General features: G+C 42.3%; 1 protein-coding gene across 1 annotated transcript in view; it reads right to left on the bottom strand.

The window, feature by feature from the left end:
- LOC120883220 (phospholipid-transporting ATPase IB-like) overlaps nucleotides 1-8,435 on the bottom strand; it is a 111,927-nt gene extending 103,492 nt beyond the window's left edge. Inside the window, exons 1-5 of the mRNA XM_040267258.1 lie at nucleotides 8,335-8,435; nucleotides 5,483-5,582; nucleotides 2,963-3,061; nucleotides 1,824-1,869; nucleotides 1,174-1,214 (exon numbers count right to left, since the gene is read on the bottom strand). Of these exons, the coding sequence (XP_040123192.1) occupies nucleotides 1,174-1,214; nucleotides 1,824-1,869; nucleotides 2,963-3,061; nucleotides 5,483-5,582; nucleotides 8,335-8,435 (387 nt within the window). The remainder of the gene's footprint in view (nucleotides 1-1,173; nucleotides 1,215-1,823; nucleotides 1,870-2,962; nucleotides 3,062-5,482; nucleotides 5,583-8,334) is intronic.
- Between the last annotated feature and the right edge of the window lie 16,100 nt (nucleotides 8,436-24,535).

Below are 24,535 nucleotides of genomic sequence, written 5' to 3'. Positions count from 1 at the left end.
TATGGTTACCCTGCTTGTTTAACTTACAGGCAGAGTACATCATGCAAAATACCAGGCTGGATGAAGCACAAGGTGGAATCAAGATTGCTGGAGAAATATCAATAACCTCAGATATGCAGACGACACCACCTTTATGGAAGAAAGTGAAGAGGAACTAAAGAGCCTCTTGATGAAAGTGAAAGAGGAGAGTGAAAAAGCTGGCTTAAAACTCAACATTCAAAAAACGAAGATCATGACATCCAGTCCCATCACTTCGTGGCAAATAGATGGGAAAACAATGGAAACAGTGAGAGACTTTATTTTGGTGGTGGTGGGGAGGGGGGTGCTCCAAAATCACTGCAGATGATAACTACAGCCATGAAATTAAAAGATGCTTGTTCCTTGGAAGAAAAGCTATGACCAACCTAGACAGCATATTAAAAAGCAGAGATATTACTTTGCCAACAAAGGTCCATCTAGTCAAAGCTATGGTTTTTCCAGTAGTCATGTATGGATGTGAGAGCTGGACTATAAGGAAGGCTGAGCACCAAAGAATTGATGCTTTTGGACTGTGGTATTGGAGAAGACTCCTGACAGTCCCTTGGACAGCAGGGAGATCCAACGAGTCCATCCTAAAGGAAATCAGTCCTGAATATTCATTGGAAGGACTGACGCTGAAGCTGAGACTCCAATACTTATGCCACCTGATGCGAAGAACTGACTCATTGGAAAAGACCCTGATGTTAGGAAAGATTGAAGACAGAAGGAGGTGACGACAGAGGATGAGGTGGTTGGATGGCATCACCGACTCAATGGACATGAGTTTGAGCAAGCTCCAGGAGCTGGTGATGGACAGGAAGCCTAGTGTGCTTCAGTCAATGGGGTCGCAAAGAGTAGGACAAGACTGGGTGACTGAACTGAACTGAACTGACTTTAAATGTTCCATGCAGCAACAGGCACAGTGGAGGTGTGTAGACCTCTAGCTAGGCCAACTTAAGTTCAGATCCATTTCACTCCTTCCTGGCCACATAACTTTGAGCAAGAGGCTCATTCTCTTTGATTCTCTACGTCCTCATAAACAACAACAAGTGGACAATATGATGGTTTCGAAAGACACACTTCACAGATAAAAATCTGTTAGCTTTAAATATGGTCGGTGCTTATGACTAAGTTAAGCATTAAATACATTCTTACCTCTTTCCATGGAATCATTTGCCATGCATTCTGTCTTAACACTGAAAAAGAAACAGCTATGTATTCAGTGTAATAAAGATACCTTTTCCCAAAGACTACAGGCATTTCTTTATATTATCTTTGTTAATTTAACTTTTATATAAACTTTACCAAAAAGAGCATATACATAACATAACATGATAGGATAGTCATATATTATAATATAAATAGACAGGCAGATAGAGGCTGTATTAAGTCACTTCCAATCCCAAGAGAAAAGAGTTTGCTGTTATATGCTAAAATACTGGCTGAAGCCTGAAGAGCAACATTTTTCCAATCAAATACAGAGACAGCACATATCAAAACTAGGACTGAGAGAATATGTAACACCCAGATCTCTTTTACAGACATAAGAATTGTTAAAAAACAAAAAAAATTGTTCATATCCTGAATACTCTACCCTTCCCCATCTTTTATCTTTCCTTTTATTCTAGTTAATGTATTTACATGATTCTAACATATGGAAATTGAGTTTCCTTCTGGGTTTTGCTATTTATTTCTATATTTCTTTAAATACCAACATGTTATAAAACATATTACAAGTATCTACTTGATGAATTTGGATATTTTCTTAGAATGAAATAGGATAAAAGCTAAATCTAATATCTTACCTATTGTGTTCTTTGAGTTAACTAATTTGTCTGCCATATGTCGTTTCTGTTACAGGAAAAAAAAAAAACCCATGATATCAAAAGTTTGAAATGAATCATTTAAATCACACAAGACACAGTGGGTTTAAAAAGAATAGAGGTAGTAAACCTAACTATAAAGCAGGTTTTTGGCTATAACTGATTTCACTTTCCTTTCTCCTTTACATGACTTCCTAAACTGAGGTGTGCCTTAAGGGAGGCTGACGACCAACGTGGTCAAGTGTGGGAGCTCTAGCTAGAACCAGCTTGCCCTGGCTGACATCCCAACTCTGCCCCTGACTGTGACAGCCTCATCAGATCATTGACTTCTCTGTGCCTCACTTTAAATGAATTCACACACACACACACAGATATACTGATACATAGCACAGTGCCTGCTGCACAGTAAAGTGCTTATTTGAAATGTTAGCACTTCATGTGATGTTTGTAAATGACTATTTGGTGAAACACATAATTGGCTATGTTGAATATTGCCTCAATTTAACCAAAAGCTTTTAAGTTTGAAAAATTCTTTCATACTATAAACCAATGGATAGGCCTAACAGATTTAACTGATGACATAACAAGCTGGTAGGAGTGAGGCAGAAATGTACGAATGACCACCACTAGTTATTTTAGAAACTAGCATTAGGACTGTAGGTGAGGAGGAGGAGACAACTCTAGAGAGACCCCAGCTGCAGCAAAAGAAAACACTGTTAGCTATCTGTCTTCTTTTATTTTCCTACTGAAATCTGCAGGCGCCTGTAAAATCACTCCTCTGCCAAGGTTATAGGAGTAACGAAGTACGAGCACAGTTTGTGTGCACATCCTTCTCTGCCATTTAGGATTCTCTCCTCTGGCTGGATTATGTCCCCACAGATACTATCGCAGTTCTCAGAATAGATATGAAGTCCTGCTGGTCTCTCAAATACACACACAATTAAAAACATGAAACCTCAAAACTTTAATTCACTCCTCATATCAACTACGGATTTAAAGAACCATACAGTTCCAACCAGTAGCCTGAAATTTAAAAAAAAAAAAGAGAGAGAGAGAGCAAGAAATACACCTCTTACATTCAAGGCAGTGGTTTTGAGAGGATTTACTAACAGTAAACTTACATAATCTTCTACAATCTCTTTAATGCCTGAAATTACAAGAATAACTAGCAGAGGCACCAGAGTTGTGTATTTTCCCGTCGGAGATACATCTGGAATTTGCTGCAAAATAGAGTTACACTATTAATTTCATAAGTCCTTATTATATTTTGCATTTACTGAAAGTTACACTGCTAATGGCATGATCCAGGATGTGACAACAACAGACACATTAAATATAAAGGGAAAGGATTCAGGATGCCAAAATCACCCCTGGAGTATGACACTAAATACTCAAAGTCAAAAAGTCAAAGTGTTAGTCGCTCAGTTGTGTCCAGCTCTGTGAGACCCCACAGACTATATAGCCTGCCAGGCTCCTCTATCCATGGAATTCTCCAGGCAAGAATACTGGAGTTGGTTGCCATTCCCTTCTCCAGGGGATCTTCCTGACACAGGGATTGAACACTGGTCTCCCACATTTGCGGGCAGATTCCTTACTACCTGAGCCATAAGGGAAGCCCAGACACTAATGTTATACACTATGGAAAAGTCCCCAGAGCAATTGCTTAATAACATTTCAATCACTGTGTTACCTTTCTAATAGACACTTTATTATGCTTTGGTTGAAACAGCTCAAAACCTCAATGTTTAAAATAGCATCTTTGGAGGAAATTCCTTGGCAGTCCAGAGGTTAGGACCCCACACTTTCATTGCCAAAGCCTTGGGTCAATCCCTGGTCAGGGAACTAAGATTCCACAAGCCCCACAGCCAAAAAAGTAAAGTAAATTTTAAAATAATAAATAAAACAGCATCTTTTTAAAATAGCTAAATCCAAATGGTCAGCTATATTAATCTTACTTCTTTTTGAGGAAGAGGAGAAATTTTTTGGAGGCCCAGAAGAATAATGTTTCCTGGGTACAAGTTACCTGTAGACAGTGCTCTCGGGCTACCCCCTACTGTCTAAATTGTGAAAAATAAAGTGATTGAAACAGGCTGTAGTTGCTTTCTGATGGATGCAAGGGTGGGTGAGGTCTGGGGTCAGACCCTTTAGTTTTCCAGATTTAGACAAATTCTCATTCAGTCATTCAGTCAGGCCTGACTCTTTGCAACCCCATGGACTGCAGCACACTAGGATCCACTATTCTCCACTATCTCTGGGCATTTGCTCAAATTCATGTCCATTGAGTCGGTGTTGCTATCCGACCATCTCATCCTCTGCCATCTACTTCTCCTTTTACCTTCGACCCTTCCCACCTTCACGGTCTTTTCCAGGGAGTCGACTCTTGGCATCAGGTGACCAGAGTATTGGCGCATCAGCCTCAGCATCAATCCTCCCAGTGAATGCTCAGGGTTTGATTTCCTTTAGGATTGACTGGTTTGATCTCCTTGCAGTCCAAGGGATTTTTAAGAGTCTTCTCTAGCACCACAATTTTAAAGCATCAGTTCTTCAGCACTGGGCCTTCTTTATGGTCCAATTCTCACATAATTACTGGAAATACCAGAGCTTTGAATATATGGACATTTGTTGGCAAAGTGATGTCTCTGCTTTTTAATATGCTGTGTAGGTTTGTCACAGCCTTACTTCCAGGGAGCAAACATTTTTTAATTTCATGGCTGCAGTCACCATCCACAGTGATTTTGGAGCCCAAGAAAATAAAATCTGCCACTGCTTCCATGTTTTTTTCTTCTGTTTTCCAGGAAGTGATGGGACTAGATGCCATGATCTTTGTTTTTTTAATGTTGAGTTTTAAGTCAGTATTTAGACTATATTTCCAGACGTGGGCCTAGGTACACTCTCTATGTTGCCTTAGTAGTTTTGCTTGCTTATTATTTCTTTGTATAATAGTACATACACCTAGTTCAGCCTTAAAAGAAGGAAATTCTGTCATATGTGACAACATGGATGACCCTTGAGAAAATTATGGAAGTGAAAAAAGCCAGTCACAGAAGGACAATACTATGACTCCGCTGATATGAGGTATCTAAATAGTCAAACTAGCAGAATTATCAAGAACAGTGGGTGCCAGAGGCTGGTGATGAGGGTGGGGGTGGGGTGGGGAGGGAAGCAGAAGCTGTTACTCAGTGAGTGGAAAGCTTCAGTTATGCAGGATGAAGACGTTCTAGAGATCTGCTGGGCAGCAAAGGTCCTACAGGTAATAGCACTTTATTGGAGATTGGAGACAAAAGTTTGTTAAGGTGCTAAACCTCATGTTAAGTGTTCTTATCATTATTGGGGGGGGGATGTTATTTTAAACTAACATGACAGGGTTATATCTTTCAAAATACAGTAAAATTATATTATTATGGAGGTGGCACAAATGATAAAGGCACTTCAAATATATCTCATTAATTCATCTACTGTTCACCAACATGTCTTTCAGCCCAGAAATGGAGTTTAGTGTCTCACTGAGTAAGTTAAATATTTGAAGAGGAGAGTTCTCTCTTTACAGTGCTTAAACTTATTCTCTGTGTCACACTCATGAGATTGTTATACCTTTTTCACTTCTTAGAAATCTGAATCTAACAACATGTTCAAAACATCACCTGCAATATAGTGATGAACAGGAAGAAGGCGTTGGCAGTTTTGCTAAACTGCAGATACAGATATCGAGGGATAAATGACCACATGCTGTACTTGGCTGTGCTGTGGGTAGAAAGGTAGAAAGTTAACCTTCTGAACTCAGGAAACACCAATGGAAAACACAAAATTTAGTTATAACTCAGAAGTGGATAAAACATTGTTTTAAAATGCTGAGCCTTTTCTAAAGATATTTTGTCTTTTTTCACAGCATTCATTGTTATCTTGAAAAAAACCCAAGGTAAAAGAAGAATTTCCCCATTTCATGAAGTACTGTGAATACATAGGCAGATGTGGAGAACCAAGGATCTGAAAGCAGAGAACAGCATGGATGAGTCCCTTTGCTGTTCAACTGAAACTATCACAAAATTGTTAATCAGCTATACTCCAATACATAGCAAAAAATTCAAAAGAAAAAAAAAAATAAACACATGCAAAAGAGAAGGTAATAAGGAATACAACCTGGTAATGAGCAAAATTTTGATATATAAAAATATAAGTTCTGTTCAGAAAGAAAGCACTATAAGACTGAAAAATGATAACCAGCTAGGAAAAATATATTTGTAGCACATAGGAAAAAGAGACTAATATCTCTAGTATACAGTGAGTCTTTAAAAACCGTTAAGCAAACAACATTCACCATAATATAAAAAGGGATCTAAAGCATAAACAAGTAATTATCAAAAGAATAAATACAAGTGGCCAGTAAACATAAAGCAAGCAAATACACCTCAAAGGAATAAAAAGCGAAAGAGGCTTTCACTTCTCACACCGACGACTGAGTGACTGAGCAATCCCAGCATTATTAGCAAGGACACGAGGAAACATGGGCTCCCAAACTGATGATGCAGGTGTAAGCTGGCATCATCGCTGGTGAAGGTTGTTTAACATGTATAAAAGCATAGACAGTATGTCTTTTGGTCTAGCATAGTGTCTCAGTCTATTTGAGCTGCTGTAACAAACATACCATAAACTGGGTGCTTATAAACAACCGACATTTATTTCTCACAGTTCCGGAGGCTGAGGGTCTGAGATCATGGCACCAGCAAATTCAGTGTGTGGTGAGTGTCCACTTCCCCACTGACATTCTCAGTGTCACCTCACACTGCAGAAGGGGCAAGGCAGCTCTCTGGGGCTCTTTATAAGGTCACAAATCCACAAAAGAAGACTCTGCCTGAATGACCCCATCATTTCCCAAGGGCTCCACCTCCTAAAACATCACATTGGCGGGCTAGGATTTCAACATATGAACTTTGGGGGAATTCAGACCATGACAGAGAGATGATAGGTAGATATGAATGGTTTAAAAATTTTAGTTCTATAAATCCAAAAATATAAAGAATCAAATTCTTCAAATATCTTTGTAAAATCTATTGAAGTATGGTTAATTTAAAAAAATGTGTTCTGGGTACCTCACTTATCTTTAATACTTTCCTCTTTTCATATACTCCTTATATTCTTTATTATGTTTGGATTTGCCAGATATTACGCATGTTATTTTACCAAAATTTTGGAGTTTTGAGATAAGAAATTTAATATTTCTTCTTTTAATTCATCCTCATCGAATTTGAAGAATTCCCTAGGGCAGGATGTTTTTGAAAGACTCATGGACTAAATAGAATTAATAATTAGCAATCCAAAACTGTTCTTCAAGTTCATTACATTTAATAACTTTTGAGACATACATAAAATAACTTTATAAATATTAAAGCCAGAGCCAAATTTAAAAGAGGTTAAGTTTCTTCATCATGTGCCTTTTAAAAAGCAAATGTTTATTCTCCCTTCATTTAGGAGGTAGTCCTCCAAAGACCCAGTATTACAGTGGTGGGTTTCCAATTCTGTTTTCCACCAGGTGTGGCCTTAGGTTTGAGTTCCCTCTTCCCACTGAGCACGAAATCTGAAGCCCTAAGTAACCAGAACTGGGCAGGTGTCCTCAGAAACCAGCCACATCAGCATCCTTGACCTCTTTGGGTTCCTGCTTTGCCTTCATTTTTGGCTTCAGAGATATTCTGTTTCTCTTGCTGAGTCAGTGATGCACATTTTTAAGCTCTCTGATTAGTTAGTTAATAGTGAAAGAGCTTACTGACTACTGAGCTCATGTATCCAACTCTGGCCTTAGAACCTGGTTTTAAAAAAATAAAGAATATATGTATATGTGTGTGTGTGTGTGTGTGTGTGTGTATACATATGTGTGTTAGTTGCTCAGTCATGTCCAACTCTTTTCGACCCCATGGACTATAGACCACCAGGTTCCTCTGCCCATGGAAGTCTCCAGAATACTGGAGTGGGTAGCCATTTCCTTCTCCAGGGGATCTTCCTGACCCAGGGATAGAACCCAGGTCTCCTGCGTTGCAGGTGGATTCTTTACCATCTGAAACACCAGGGAAGTTATAACGATACATATGGAAAAAGTCCCTTTTAGGCTTTCATCTAAACCGCCTCTGCAGAGCTTCAGTACTCAGCTCAGTGAATTCCTCAGGAAGTAGAACTCTTCCTAGCTAATGCTCCTTCCCCAGTGGGTGATGTTGGTGGGTGGCTCCCCTGGCAAGGGCTTTCCCCCGCTCCCTAGCAAGTGGTTTTGCTAGAGCACTCAGCTGGTGGGTGGGTGCCTGCAAATGGGGACAAGTCAGAGCAGAGAGCGACTTCAAGAAGCCTCAAAGGGGAGGTGAAGACAAATCCTACTCTCTGCAGTGAGTTCCTGCAGGTTCAAGAACACTGTTCTAGCCTCGAGCATCCACACAAAGTCTTGTTTATTGCGGGGAAGACCACAGCTGCCTCCTTCTTCCTTCCTCTCCTCCTACCTCCATAGTCTTCTCACCTGATGGAGTTTTTGCAGAAAGTGTTCCTAAGGGGTTCGTTGAGGTAAATGGTGCGGGCCATTGGCACGTCTGCTCCTTGCAGAGATTGCCTCCAGCCCATCTTTTCCTCCACTTCCGACAGCCCCCAGAGAAGCGAACAGGTCCTGTGGCAAGAAAGTACCAAGACATTACATGGAAACTCAGATGAAGGCAGGCTCCAGAAAGGGCACACACTCTGTGTGTGTGTGTGTCTGTGTGTGTGTGGAGGGGTCACACACAGCGTCTCTTGAGTCCCTTAGGGAGGACAGCGTTCTTTGCCCCCAGGGACCATGACCTGGGCCAAGAGAGACAGGGCAGCCTTTTCCTGCTGCTCTGCATGGAGGGGACAGCCAGACTCCTCCACAGCTCACATACTCCATCCCTCCCCTGCCCTAGAGGCTCTGGGTGGGCACAGGGCCCAAGAAAGGGGTGAGGGATCATGAATTAGGACCCAGCGGCTGGACCCAGAAAGAGGACGAGGAGAGACAGAAGAAAGGGAAGCAGAGGAGGAGATGGGATGGGGGCTCCCCTGAAGAGTGTCTTGGCTAAGGAGCAATGGCTCCCAGATTAGAAACCTGAACCCTGACCAAGATGACTTTCATGTAGACTAAAGTCCAAAGAGGTGTCTTTCTTCAAGGGCCCTTGAAGTCACTTTTCTTTTTTCTAAAGTATTCTCTTTGGATGACCTGTAATTGTAACTAAACTTACTCTATGCCCTTTGAAATGTTTGTAAATCTCAAAAGCCCTTTACCAACTTTAAGATTCAGGGAATGTTTCTCAAGGACCTGGGATATCTCTGAAATGCAACCATCCAGGACCATAGACTCCTGACTTCAGCTGACACCCCGCTCAAAGCTGGAAAACTCCCTCCTGTTGTGAAAGGGGAGAGGATGTACTTTTCCTTTGGATAAAGTGAATGTTCAAACTCTGGATTGTCCATGAGGCCCCTCTTCCCCACCTCAGCTCTTAAAAATCTCTCTCCAGTCCTTTGTGTCAGCTGAGTTGAGTTCTGTCTCCCTTCTTTCTGCAAGAGTCTTGAATAGTCTTCCTTGCCTAAGTAGATTCCCTACTCCGACATCTACTAACTGAAGGAGGAGGAAGGCTTTTGACCAAAGGACCAAAGGTAGCTTTGTTTGTGGTGAGGAGAGGTCAGCTTGGGGAGGGGCTCTGGCCTGCGCACCATCCACACTGAGAAAGTAACTCTATCTGTCCATAGCCCACATTGCCCAGATTTGTCAAAATTCTTTCAGCTCAGGGTCAAAATAGATGTTCAGATTCTTTGGGTAAGGGATTTGACCCTCATAATTGTAGCTTAGTCCAGGTATTTCTCTTCCCACATTTCACTAACAAAGTATCCATGAGTGAGGGGAAGATACAAGAGAAACTCAAGAAAAGAGGTGAATGACAGCTAAGCTACTGCTGATGAAAGTAAACAAAGCTCTGGGTTTTCATCCAACCAGAGACCTGTATCATCAGGGCTACCTCGCAAAGCCTGCTGACCTGCAACCTAAGGGAAGGTTGCCAGTGGCCGACTGTTCCCACTGGGAAGGGCCAAGCCTAAGGCAATGCCCCTGCTCACCCATGAGGTGCCTCCTTCCTCAGCAGGTATCTGGGCTGGAGAGTGGCCCAGGAAACTGAGCAGCAGTGAAAAGTGATCCAGCACAGGATCCATGCAAAGTCATGTAGCCTTTTGCCCAAAATATGACAAGTCGAAGGAACAAAAGACAAAGGGAATTGTTGTTTGCATATCAAAAGAATTAAGTAACAAAACACATAGAAAATGCATCTACTTTAAAAGAAATTAAATATAGCCATGATATGACACGCTTGGGGCTGACGCGCGGGGATGACCCAGAGAGATGTTGTGGGGAGGGGGGTGGGAGGGGGGTTCATGTTTGGGAACGCATGTACACCTGTGGAGGATTCATGTCAATCTATGCCAAAACCAATACAGAATTGTAAAGTAAAAATTAAAAATAAATAAATAAATTAAAAAAATAAAAAATAAAAAAATAAAAAAGAAAAAAAAAACAAAAACAAAAAAAAATCATTTTTTAAAGTGATAGACTTCCCTGGTGGTACAGTGGTTAAGACTTCACCTTCCAATGCAAGGGGTAAGGGATCGATTCCTGGTATGGGAGCTAAGATACCATAGCACCTCCTGGCCAAAAAACCAAATCATAAAACAGAAGAAATATTGTAATAAATTCAATACAGACTTTAATAATGGTTCACATTTAAAAAATCTTCAAAAAGTAAAGTGATAATAAAACTTCAGAAGAATTTTCAAGTGACCTGAAAGAGCTCGGGGAAGAAACGAAAAAAAAATACCTTAAGAAAATGAAAAGCTACATTGAAGCAACTCAAATAATAACTGAAAAGAGGGGGTGTGCTGCACATACTACAGAAAACTAAGCAAGATGAAATTTGAAAGAGCACAGAGGATAAAGAATTGGAGAAAAAATATAAATTTAGGACAAAGTATATCCAATGTGTGTATATTTGTTGTCCTTGAGAAAGAAACAAAAAATGAAAAAATTAGCTAAGCAGTTGCTGATGCAAATAAAAAAATACAAATAAAAGTATCCAAAGCCGTGGTAGAATAAGCTTGTTATTAAAGACTTTTCTTTAAGGGACATGACATGATTAAGGAAAATCTGATACAAAACAATCAAGCCACGTGCCAAGACACTTCCTGACAAAGTTTGTTGGACTTTAAGAATAATGAAAAACAAATCATTATTCTTTTTTTAAAAAATCATTATTCTCAATCAAAAGCTAGTTTATTCAATGCATTTATTTGGCTGTGTGGGGTCTTGGTTGTAGTACTGGGGACCCTCCTTGTGTCTTGTGTTCTGCAGGCTTCAGACCACCAGGGCTCACTGGTTACAGCAGACGGGTTTAGTTGCCGTGGCATGCGGGATCTTAGTTCTAAGAATAGGGATCAAACCCACATCCTTGCATTGCAAGGCAGATTCTTAACCACTGGACCACCAGGGAAGTCCCCTAAAACTGATTTAATCACCTACAAAGTTTGGAAGGAAAGGGAATCCTGGGGCCACACTTATACTCTACCACTGAAACGTTCAAGCCAGAGACAGAAGATTGAATATCCCACCAAGAAATGAATGAAAAACTTTGGTAATCAAGACTAGTAGTTAAGCAGTGATTTATTTAGACACAAAAGTAAGGCTTTAGATAATGGTGGGCAATCTTATTGTGACCAAACTCTCTACTGAAACATTTTAAAATGCTAAAAAAAAAAATTTTTTTTTAAGTTTTTTGAATGCATTGAATAGTCAAGATAAGAGCTATTATTGGGCAAAAACTCAGTCAAAAGCGAAAAATCCAGAAAAATAGGTGAAAAAAATAAAAAAGCACTTTTTCCAAAAAGAAATTTGCAAAGTCCTACTAAAGTTAACTATAGAGAAATAGAGGGTATATAAGTCAAGGCTCAGGTCCTGAAAGGCTTAGGGAATCTGAAAGAACCCTATGGTCACACAGGTTCGTCTCCTGAGGAAGGAGAGAGAAAAGGGGAAGAGGGAAAGAGAAAGGAAGGGAGGCATCGAGGGAGGGAGGGAGGAAGGAAGGAAGGAAGGAGACAGAGAACACATCCTGGAAGGCTATAACTTCTGGTGGGCTGGCTGTCTAGCAAAATAACCCAAACTGGCATCACCAGAGTTGAAAGAAACCTCAAGCTTCATTTAAAAGGGTTCAGCACTGGTAGTGCTAGAAATGACTAAAACAAATAGGAGTCCACTCCAAAGAAAAATACCATTATCCTAAGCCTCAAAAAATCCCCACAAATTACTTATGGAGGGGAAGGAGTAATATACAGCCAAAAAAGGAAACAAAGTCAGCATAAAATAGTCAGCATTATTAATAAAAGATGGCAGAAACCACCCACTAAAGATTTCAAATGCTTGAGTTAGAAGGTACAGATTTCTTTAGAAAGAAAATAACCATATTAAAAAAAAAAAAGCATAAGCTTTAACATACCTATATGGAGAGAAACTATGAGAAGTAACCCGACAAGTGTGAAAAAGAATCAGACAAAACCTCTATAAATGAGGGAAGTCATACTCAAACTTAAAAATTCAGTGGACAAATTTGGCAGCAGATAGGCTGCTGCTGAAAGTAAAAATAATAAGATGAAATAGAGATCTGAGAAATTATGAAAAATACAGCTTGGGGAAGGGAATAGATGGAATACACATAAAGAAATTCAAGTAAATAAAGTAAAATGATCTAACAAAAATTTAACTGGAGTCTCACAGGGAAAAGAGAGGAGAAAAAAAAATGGAGCAGAGGCAACATGTGAAGAACCAGTGGCTACAACTCTTCCATAAAAGCAAGAAAACCAACAAATCTTTACAAGATAAATGAAAACAAAATCACACTTACACATGTAGTAAATACAGAAAACAAAAGTCAAAGGGAAAATCTTAAAGTTAGCCACCGAAAAATAAGAAAAGAAGCAGGAACTCTTCCCAAAATATTTTATGAAGCCACATCATAGTGATACCAAAACCAAAGTCATTACAAGAAAAAAATGGTACAAAATACTTTATAAACATGGACACAAAAATCTTTAGCAAAGTATTTAAAATCTACCACTATGCAAAATGATTATACATCCTAATTTTTATAGGTAGAATTGTGTTTTCCCCACCAAAGGAAACATTAATATATTGACATCCTGACCTTGGAGTAGTACCTCAATGTGATCATATTCGGAAATATATTGTCTAGATTTGTTTGGGCCACTATAATAGAATACCACAGATAGTGTAGCTTATAAACAACAGAAATCTGTTTCTCACAATTTTGGAAGCTGAGAAGTTCAAGATCAAGACACCAGCATGATCACGTTCTGATAAGGACCATCCACCTGATTCATAACTGGCACATTCTGTGTTCTCACCTGGAAGAGGGTCTATGGTGCCTCTGGACCCTCTTTTATGAGGCAATAATCCCATTGATGAGAGCACCACTTTCATGACTAAGCTCCTTCCGAAGACCCCACTTGCAAATACCATCACCTTTGAGGGGTTTGGATTTCAACATATGAATGGTGGGGAGGCAGGACACAAACTTACCATAGCATAAGTTGTTTGCAGATTTAACTAAATTAAGATGATGTCATTAGGATGAACCCAAATCCAGTGTAACTAGTGGTCTTATAAAAGAGAGAAATTTGGGCTCAGAGACAGACACACAAATAGAGGGAAGATGTGCAGAGACAGAGCATGTCACGTGAAGAAGGATGTAAAGAATGGAATTTTGCTGACACAGGCCAGAAACTGAAAGAACAAAAAATGATCCTTCCCTACAGGCTTCACATTGCGCGTGGGCTGATGACACCGTGATTTCAGACTGCTGTCCTCAAGAAACATGAGACAATAAACCTCTGCTGTCCTAAATCAGCCATTCTGTGGTACTTTCCTGTGTCAGGAAACTAATGATGATCATGTGGGGACTGGTTCAAAATTGGGAAAGGAGTACATCAAGGCTCTATATTGTCACCCTGCTTACTTAACTTACATGCAGAGTACATCATGTGAAATGCTGGGCTGGATGAAGCACAAGCTGGAATCAAGATTGCTGGAGAAATATCAATAACCTCAGATATGCAGATGACACCACCCTTATGGCAGAAAGCAAAGAGGAGCTAAAGAGCCTTTTGATGGTGAAAGAGAAAAGTGAAAATTTAACATTAATCAATAAAACCTCTCAGCAAACCAAGAAAAGAAGGAAATTTCCTCAATCTGACAAAGGATTTCTTTGAAAAACCTGCAGCAAAAATATCATACTTAATTTCCAGAGACTAAATGCTTTCTCTGTAAGACTGGAGACAATATGAGGCTGTCCTTTCTCACAGTGTCTACATAGTGTTGTACTGGAGGCTTTAGTCAGTACAATAAGGTAAAAAAAAAAAAAAACAAGTGAAAAGGGAAAAATGGAACTGTAACAGAAAACAACATGATGGCCTCTACAGAATATTCTCAAAGAGCCTACTTCACAAGTTGTTCTGGTACAATGTGTAAAGAATTTGGGAGTCAAGACTTTTATCGTTACAAATTTAAAAAAGCTAAACAAATTGAAAAACAACTCTTCTTAGATCTATAGACAGATAATCTCAAAAACCTAAGAATGATGTGAAAATGATACGTTACAATTGTTGTTTAGCTGCTCAGTCATGTCCGACTCTTTGTGACCCCATGGACTGTAGCCCACCAGGTTCCTCTGTCCATGGGATTCTCCAGGCAAGAATACTGGAGTGGGTAGCCAGTCCCTTCTCCAAGGGATCTTCCCGACCCAGGGATCAAATCTGGGTCTCCTGCATTGTGGGCAGACTCTTTACCACTGAGCCACCTGAGAAGCCCATGAAAATGATCCATGTACTATATTAAATCATTTATGTGAACTTTAAAATACATAACTACAATATTAAGTCTTGTTTATGGATCTATAGTTATAAACGTGATTTTAGAAATTAAAAAAGGACTAAAATCATGTAACAGAGCAAACCCCTTAGCACGCAGTCATTGCTGGGCACAATTACTCAGCACCCTGTTACCAGGTAACGGGTCCTCCTCAGCCATTGGTCAGACCCTTGGTGGGTCCTATCCACAAGCAACCAACTGTCAATGAGGCGCCATTAGAAAGTGACTCAGTCAACAGTTGGTGGTGCTGCAGTCCTCAGGTGGAGAATGAGGTAAGAGGCAGATCCCTGCCTTCTCCCTGAGACCCTCCAGCTTGCCTAGCCTTGGGCCAGAGGGTGAGCTGAGGGTAGAGGGGGCGGCCAGCGAACAGGCTGGAGGCTGTGTCTTGCAGGGCTCCAGAGCCCTTGCCAGGGCCATCCATCGGCCAGGACTAAGCCTTGAGGCAGCAGTGAACCTCTCATTCCCATCTCTGTGACCTCAATGGTTGCAGCTGTTTGCCCGTGCTGCAGTCTGTGGGAACTGCCCCCACCTTGCGGGAGGCCTGAGGAGTCCAAGGGCCAGTTGAGTTGGGTGCCTGTCTCCCTCCGGGATGACAGCTGGGCGGGGTCTGGGGACCTGGCCCTAAGGGTGCTGCCAGCTGAGCTCTGCCTCCTCTCAGCCAGGACTGGGGCCTGGGAGGGTAACGGCTGTGCTTGGGACCCGGCTCTTTCTTGTCAGGACAGAGAATAACACTTGTTTGGTAGAGGTTTACAGGAACATCGTCATCTGACCATGAACTGGCCTCAAAAACAAGGATCTGAAGTCTGCAGCAACTGACAAGGCCCCTCCCTCACCTTTCCTAGAAAATAACTTTGGGGTTCTTAGTGCATGAGCCCCCTATCTCCTTGTGTGGCCCTGTAACAAAGCTTTCTCTGTTCCAGACTCCAGTGTTTTAGTATTGATTGGCCTCACTGTGCCCTGGGCACATGGATTTGCATTTTTGGTAACCATGCAAAGCACACTTATAATAGTGATTGCTTTGTCTGGGAGGTGGGAAAGGGAGGACAGGAGGAATGAGCCTAGAGGTAATGGTTAAAGGTGGCTTTTACTTTGCTTTATCCTAATGATTCCTTTTTTTTTGAAAGAATGTAAAGAGAAAATCCTGGAAGCAAATGTGACAAAATGATAAAGGCTGTTTATACTATAGGGTGGAAGTAGAGTGATGACCTTTGTACACACATCATCACATATCGCATAACGCTGACGTCCACTGAACAGTGACAGGTCACACACTAGCGTATGTTTAAGCAATACGTAAATTACAATTGAATCCATCATCTCAGTTGATTATTTCTCTGGCCATTCACACAGGACCCTGAATGAGCTTCTCATCACCTGCCCTGTGATACCTGGAGGGCAAGAACCTGGGGTGAAAGGGAAGCAGTGTCAGACTGCCAGAGTAGAGCAACGAGACCTGACTGAGTTCAGTTACTGTAACTGCTGCAGAGCAGCTGCCAGGCTTAAAGGGGCAGCAAGCTGAAGGAAGGCACTTCAGAGTTACTCGCCAGCCTCAGGCCACGGAGACCACTTAGGACCAGAACTGCTGATCCTTTCAAGAAAGATCTTCAATGTATGTTGTAGCTCAGCACAAACAGCTCTAATCCCAGACTGGCCCCTGGCCTTTGCCAGGAATGAGATGAAACCTCCCCAGCTGGCCTCCGAGAGTTCTGATGATTGAGGGCTCAGCGCCTTCCCTCCATGCTGCACTTTTGAGATGGGGTGGCCAAGCTTCTCATCCTTACTCACAGACTGAAAAGGAGGCCTTCTACACTTAGAAGCCAATTCACCTTTCTCCTAAGTGGTGAAAAAATACATAATATACCTTATCGATGAGTGAATGCATCAGGGTAAGACAATACCTCACTGAACATGACATAAAGTAAATTTGACAATTGATGATTTTTGCCAGTATTGGTGTAGCCTAAATCATTGTTTCTCAAACTGGAAGATCTCAGGAACTCTTCATATGCAAAGAACCCAAGGAGCTTTTGTTTATGTGGCTTCTATCAATCAGTCTACCATATTAGAATCTACACAGGTACTGAAATGGAACAGCCCCTACAGTCCTGTTGCAGTGAAAAAGAAAAACATTAAAAAGAGAGAATGAGTTTTTCTCTTTCTCTTTCTGACAACAAAGAAAATAAAGAGAACAGTGAGCAGACCTGAACTCACGGAAAGTGTTTTGCTTTAACTGCTCCTAAGTCCGCAAGCCTGCAACCAAGTTTGCTTTTCTGCCCCCTGACTCAGCAGGAGCTACACTTCACATCTATTTTCCTTTGACTCTACATGCTAAATACATCCTGTATCTGGTGTTGACCCTTACAACCCTTCCCCCTATAGTTACATATCAGAAAGAAGGCCGCAGAGGCATCAAACCGCCAGCCCCAATTACTAGGTTCCTGACACCAGCCTATGACTGTCTTTGAAACAATGCAAGAGGAAGAAATCAAGATCCGAACACTTTTGTTCCTCATCATGACCCCTGACTTTGAGCCCTCATCTTATATAAGCCCCTAGACCCCTCATGGATGGGAGGCACAGTTCTTGAAGCTTGAGCCTACTGTTGCTCTCTCTGCTGGCTGAGAATTAAGCCATCTTTCTATTTCCTCCAAACTCTCTCTGCGTATTTTTTATTTTGCTTTGGTGGGCAGAGAAAGCCAAGCCATGTTCTCTGACTGCCTTTTATCTGTGGAAAAGCTTTAGCCAAAGAATAGGTTTAATCAGAGAAGTGAGAACATGCAGAAACAAAGGGAAATAGTCACAGCAGACCAAATAATACTTTAGTCATTAAGCATAGTTAAGGACCTTTAGTTCCTCCTCAAGGGCTATAGTGTTCTGAGTCACAATATATGAGCTATCTTAGAGACTGAAACCCCCACCAGGTGGAAGAAGTTAACTACATGATGACCAGACTATAACCAGGATATAAGCTGCCACAATTCTGAGAACTGGCTTCAAAAAATGGAACCAAACCAACCCTGGAACTAAAACCTAACAGTTCTTAAAACAAGATGACACTGGTCAGACCACTGCATGACTAATTTCAAGATGACTGTCAGAACTGACTGCTATTTCTGCATGTAGCCCCATCCCTCAGCCTATAAAATTTCTTGCCCCTTGATTGTCAGAGGGTAGTTAGCCTTTGGACAAGGATCCACCCTCCCTCCACCCCCAGGTTGCAAGCATCCAAAATAAAGCAAACTTTTATTAATTCCACCAACCTGGCCACTTTAATGGCTTTTGAACAGCAAGCAGTGGGACCTGGGTTCAGTAAACAGTACCACCATTCCTGAGAGCAAGTCAGCACTACTTACTGAAGCTAAATATGCATATATCCCCAAATTCCAGCCAGCTCAACTCTAGGACATACTTACCAAAGAAACCACAGGGTAGGTTCATGATGAGACATGCACAGATCTGTAGAAGTGGGAGCAGCTGGGAACAACAAAAGTATCCACGATGAAAGGAAGAGATAAGCTATGATGCATGACTGCTGCAGAATCATACATGCCAGTGGGAAGCATGTTATACAAAGTAACACGAATAGTTCTCGAAAAAAGCCAACATTTTATGAAACTTAGAAGCTAGTTGAGATGTATATCACAAAATAATTTATACAAAAATTTTAAACTTTAAATATCATTATATAGTTTTTTAAGAAAATACGTTCAAAATATAGAAGATGGCTTAGGAGGACAAACCTTAAAGACATTAGGGAATGAGGAAGGAGATGAAGAAAAATGACCAAAGGGAAATGAAAGAGAAAAGTGTAGTCTTTCTGGACCAATGATGTTGTGTCATGAATAGAGAGTCTGATGATGGCTAACTCAATTCTCAGCATCTGAGGTCCTTAAAAAACAGAAGAGTCATTTCACATGAGCAGAAAAGACTGTTAAGACTCACTGGGACTTCCCTGCAGATCCAGTGATTACAACTCTATGCCTCCACGGCAGTGAGCATGGGTTCGATCCCTGATCGTGGAACTAAGATCCCACATGCTACTCAGTGCAGTTAAAAAAAAAAAAAAGACTTGCCAAGATTATGTAAACATTTCTTTACATGTGACAACTACTCATGGGACATGATACAGTAAGTGCCCCACAGGATTCATGAGTTAGCGGACCAGTTTATTCTCCCAAGTAAAATGAGATTTTAAAAAACTGTATAATATGAAAAGGCACTTCAAGACAATGCTGAAGACATAAAATTTCTTGTGTTGAACTAATACCCTGTTTTTCTAAGTTACCTTGTATCAGCAAAATAATTTTAATATACATTTTGGGCAAAGGAACAAGTAAACACATTTTCATTTCTAATTAGGTATGTGTGAGTCTGAAATTTTTTTACAGGATGTAAGAAGCTAGAGAATACATGGAAAAATTTATAAAACATACAACTGCCATATCATCTTACTTTTGATTATTCTTGACATTACAGAGACGATATTCCATCCATACAGATTTATATTATATATTAGGTAACCTCCTCTGCTCTGTTTAACTACCCTATGTCCTAAGGGAGAACTGGAGAGAGAGAAACCAGAGCAGATTACAAGGGCACCTGAAAGTTCTCACTCACTCAACACATACTTATTGAACACCTGGAACATGAGAGCCACTGGCTTAGACTTGATCACAGGTGATAAACGTGACAGCTTCAGTGGAGCTTCCGGTCTGAGGTGGGAGGAGAGCTTCTTAGGCCACTTCCAGGAGCCTCTTGGCTGAGCAGCTCCCCATGACTCACCAGCAGACGGTCTGGACTTTGCCAATCTTTCATTCTTTTCCATGCTGGCTTCCAGCACCAATCACATGTCTAGATAGTAACCCCTGAGCACAAGTTACAAGGGATGAGAAACCTATCTCATGGACAGGTTACAATCCAGAGAAAGGATGAGAAAGAAAGGGTCCTGAACTATATGCCCCCCACCACCACCATGGTTCTAGAGCACTGCCCACAAAAAGACCAAAATCTTGAAATAAATACATTAAAATGCATCCACCTTACATTTCATTAAGAAAATATATCATAATAAGTAGTACAAATTCATAGGTATGTTCATCAAGCTGTTAATATTTTATAAAGTACAAAAAAAAGACACCTTCACATTTTAACTATAGGTGAGTTGACTACTAGAAACAGTCAAAATCAGTGATTGTATAGAAGTAATAGCACAGGTTTTCTGGCCCATATAAGATCGTATGACTGAAATAACTAAAGAAACAGACGCAGCACATCCTAAGTGCTGAGTGTCCAGAGTGCTATCAAGTCCCCCAAGCTCTGGTGGGCGCACAAGTGCTGAGGGGCTGTCGAGCCTTCTGCACCAAGCTGGCAGCTCTCAGCACCTCCCAAAGCGGGACAGGCACCTTCCTCCTCTCCACAATAATGGTGATACAAGGTTATCTTGTGGGATAGGCTTTGCCGAGGGCTCAGGACTAATAAGCATTTCCCTGGTGGCTCAGATGGTAAAGAATCTGCCTGCAATGCAGGTAGACCCAGGGTCAATCCCTGGGTTGGGAAAACCTGCTCCCCCACCCCCACCCCCTACAGAGGAGGGAATGGCTACCCACTCGTCTTCTTTCCTGGAGAATTCCAGTCCAAGGGGTGGTAAAGTTAGATACAACAGAGCAAATAGCACTTTCGCTTTTTCAGGACAATAAAGGGAAATTAGAGCAGAGCGAGGAACAACTTGAAACTCATTTGTAGAGATGTGGATGGACCTAGAGACTGTCATACAGAGTGAAGTAAGTCAGGAAGAGAAAAACAAGCATCGTATATATATAAAATGGTACTGATGAACCTATTTGCAGGGCAGGAATAGAGGTGCAGACGAAGAGACCTGTGGACAGAGGGGAAAGAAGAGGATGGGACAGACTGAGAGAGCAGCGCTGACACATACACACTCCCACGTGCGAACCAGCTGGCGGGACGCTGCCGTGCAGCACAGGGAGCTCAGCTCAGCACTGCAGGACGACTCAGAGGAGCGGGATGGTGGGTGGGAGGGAGGCTCGAGAGCAAGGGCACGTGTGTGCACATATAGCTGATTCACATTGTTGCAGAGCAGAAACCAACACAACATTGCAAAGCAATCGCACACTAATTTAAAACACGCACACACAGCTGCTTGGATGGTGCTCTACCCACAGCTTCGCCCCGGATCTGCCTGGATGTCTCTCTTCTTAACCCTGACCTCGAGCACCACTATTGAGAACCCTTATCTCCCTAAGGAGGGGGGGGTCATTGAGTCCTGTCCTTTATCCTCAAGTTCTGGACCCTGGCCAATTTTCTGGACCTGCCAGAAAAAATAAATAAATAAATAAATAAATAAATAATGAAACACAAATAAACAAGAGTAAGTTACTAGTTCAGAGAGTTCAGCCCAAGGCATAGGAGACGGCAGCAACCAACTGTCTATTCTCGACACTATTTTGTCTTCCCCAGGTTCTGTAGAAATAACTGAAGACCAGCTTCCCTCATAGCTCAGTTGGTAAACAATTCGCCTGGAATGTAGGAGACCCCGGTTCGATTCCTGGTCGGGAAGATCCCCTGGAGAAGGGATAGGCTACCCACTCCAGTATTCTGGCCTGGAGGATTCCATGGGGTTGCAAAGAGTTGGCTACGACTGAGCAATTTTCACAACCAGATGAGAACAAAGGCCACTTATTCTGAACTTGCTCCTGGAAGGGAGTAAGCCAGCATCGCTGGCATTTTTGCTGAGACTGAAAGGCAGGCAGAGGAGTGTAAAAGCTTCATAGTAGAAAAATGAGAAGGCTTCAGGTGCACCCTGACTGGAGGCTTTTGGCACTGAGAAGCTGCAGATGTGCGCGAGAAGCAGGGCTTCATATGTGGTTGGTTATGAATGTACATTTGACTTTCTCTAGTTGGTCCTAAATTGGGAGTGGAGATAAAAATTAGAGAAGCTGTCAGTTAGGAACCAAGTCCTGGTTGTGTGGGGGCAATTGTTAAAGAGGTATGACCCTTCACCAGCTGGCCCCTTATCTGGTTTTCTCTCCTGTCACTTCATCTTTTCACATGAGTATTGTCGACTAAAAAAATGTACAACATGATGGCAACCCACCCAGTGTTCTTGCCTGGAGAATCCCAGGACGGGGGAACCTGGTGGGCTGCTGTCTCTGGGGTCACACAGAGTCGGACACGACTGAAGGGACTTAGCAGCAGCAGCAGCAGGGAGGCCTGGCGTGCTGCAATTCATGGGGTCGCAAAGAGTCAGACACGACTGAGCGACTGAACTGAACTGAACTGAACTGAACCTTCAAAACTAGGAAGTGAACTAAAGGGTAATTGTCACTAAAAGGTTGATATCAAAGTAATATTTAAAACATAAACATAAATTCCGGAGAAGGCAATGGCACCCCACTCCAGTACTCTTGCCTGGAAAATCCCATGGATGAAGGAGCCTGGTGGGCTGCAGTCCATGGGGTCGCTAACAGTCAGACACGACTGAGCGACTTCACTTTCACTTTTCACTTTCACGCATTGGAGAAGGAAATGGCAACCCACTCCACTGTTCTTGCCTGGAGAATCCCAGGGACGGGGGAGCCTGGTGAGCTCCCGTCTCTCGGGTTGCACAGAGTAGGACACGACTGAAGCGACTTAGCAGCAGCAGCAGCAGCAAACATAAATTAATGAAAAAAAAAATGGACAACATGAGCACTGGTTTTATCCAGGGCAATATGAGAACTGCAGCCCAGGAGACAGCACCTCAGATAGCTCTGAGAAACTGTTCCAAAGACATAGGGGGAAAAGACAGTATATGTGATTTTGGTAAAAAGGGGAGTGCATGCAACCAAGCACATATTTTTTCCATAGAAAGTCTCTGCTGGTCTCATGAAGCTTCTGATAGTCATGAGAAACAGTCATCATCATGAAGGATTTTAGTTCTTTTCTAGATATGAGATGACACAAATAATTGGACTCACAAAATGAGCTCCTGAGAATAACTAACTATCTGAAGACATTTCCTGCCAGCTTCCTGGAACACAGAGCACCTCATTCCTGCTCTCCACCCTGAACTCCTTCAGGGGGTGTTGGAGGAAAGCAGCTGCCATGGCACATGAGTTAATCCTTGTAGAGGCAGAAGACAAGCACCCATGGCAGTGCCAGTTTGTGGTGGACAGAATCCAAAAGCTGGACCCGTCAGCATCCCTGGAGCACACAGAGCCCCTCCACACCCCACGCCTCTCCATGCACAGGCCACCTTGTCTAACGCTTCTCTCCTGTGGCAAACTCCTGCTCAGATGCCCCCTCCTCCCGGTGGCCTTCCCTGACCCTCTGGCCATCCTGTACGGCTCTCTCCTACCTGGCACCTTACCTTGACATATTAGTGTTCCCAGTGGAGGGATTTTTCACCAGGCCAGACCTTGGCTTCCTCAAGGGCAGGAATTGTGCCTTAGGATTTGTTTCTTCATCTAGCAAGTATTAGAAGGAGCTCAATAAATGCCTGTGGAATTAATGAACAAACAAACACAACTAGTACTCATATGGATCTTGTACGGCTCATGAGAGGGAGATATCACATCAGTGATCGGGATATCTGTAAAGCTGTCTGCTGCAGAGGGACAGAAGACTTTGATAGCTCTTTTACCCCCTCCCCCCCCAAAAAGTTATTTATTTTTGTCCTACCCTTCCTGTCCCTCTTCACTCCTAGGCAAACTGGGAGTACACACACAGTTTTAATTTCTTCCTGTAATCACAAAAGAGTTTTCCCACTGCCAGGTACCAGGCTCTTTGAGAATTAGAATATCAGGTGGAGTGACATCAGTGTTCCAAGTGCTATGACAAGGCTGGCTTCTGATTCCCTGTAACCACCTCAACTGAGGAAGTTTTGTGTCCCTGGATGAATCTTTAAAGGGACTGTTTCACGTGCATGCATGATAAGTCGCTTCAGTCATGTCTGACTCTTTGCAACCCCATGAACAATAGCCCACCAGGCTCCTCTGTCCGTGGGATTCTACAGGCAAGAATACTGGAGTGGGTTGCCATGCCCCACTCCAGGGCATCTTCCCAACCTAGAGGTTGAATCTGCATCTCTTATTCTCCCACTTTGGCAGGAGGGTTCTTTACTACTAACCTCCACCTGGGAACCCCCAATGTTCCATGGGCTTGTTGCAAATAGGAAACCAGCACTTCCTGGAATGAAGAGTCAGCTTCCCTCCGCAAAATTTGTAAAGTCATACATCACAGGCAGCACACGTGCTAAGTGGACCCAGTGCAACAGAAGCTCAGGGGTCAGAAGGCAAACTCTAAAGCCCAGGGGTGGAGAGGACACAAGGCTGTGCCTCCACCCCATGCCCAGCCTGCACCCCCAGCCGGCCCTCCAGGACGTGCTGCCACCTGGTGGGAACAGTGCAGGACGATCCTAGGGCCAGCCAGCTTCCAGACAGTCCTCCGGGAGACTTATGGATACCCTTCCTACATGAGTTGGAAGGGCTGCCATAATAAAAGGCTATAGACTGCATGACCTGAGTGATTAAAGTGTACTTCTCACAGCTCTGGAGGCTCAAAGTGCACAAGCAAGGTGCCAGCAGATGAGGATTCTTCAGAAGCCTCTCTCCTTGGTGCCCAGCCTTCTCATTGTGTCCTCACGTGGTCCTTGCTCTTGAACACACATCCCTGGGGTCTCTCTGTGGATTCTGACCTTTTCTTCTTATAAGGACACCAGTCGCAGTGGATTAAGGCC

The sequence above is a fragment of the Oryx dammah genome, unplaced genomic scaffold, assembly GCF_014754425.2.
Source record: "Oryx dammah isolate SB20612 unplaced genomic scaffold, SCBI_Odam_1.1 HiC_scaffold_24, whole genome shotgun sequence".
Classification (NCBI taxonomy): domain Eukaryota; kingdom Metazoa; phylum Chordata; class Mammalia; order Artiodactyla; family Bovidae; genus Oryx; species Oryx dammah.
Note: the sequence above shows the minus strand (reverse complement) of the source record. Positions and strands in the feature narration are given on the sequence as shown.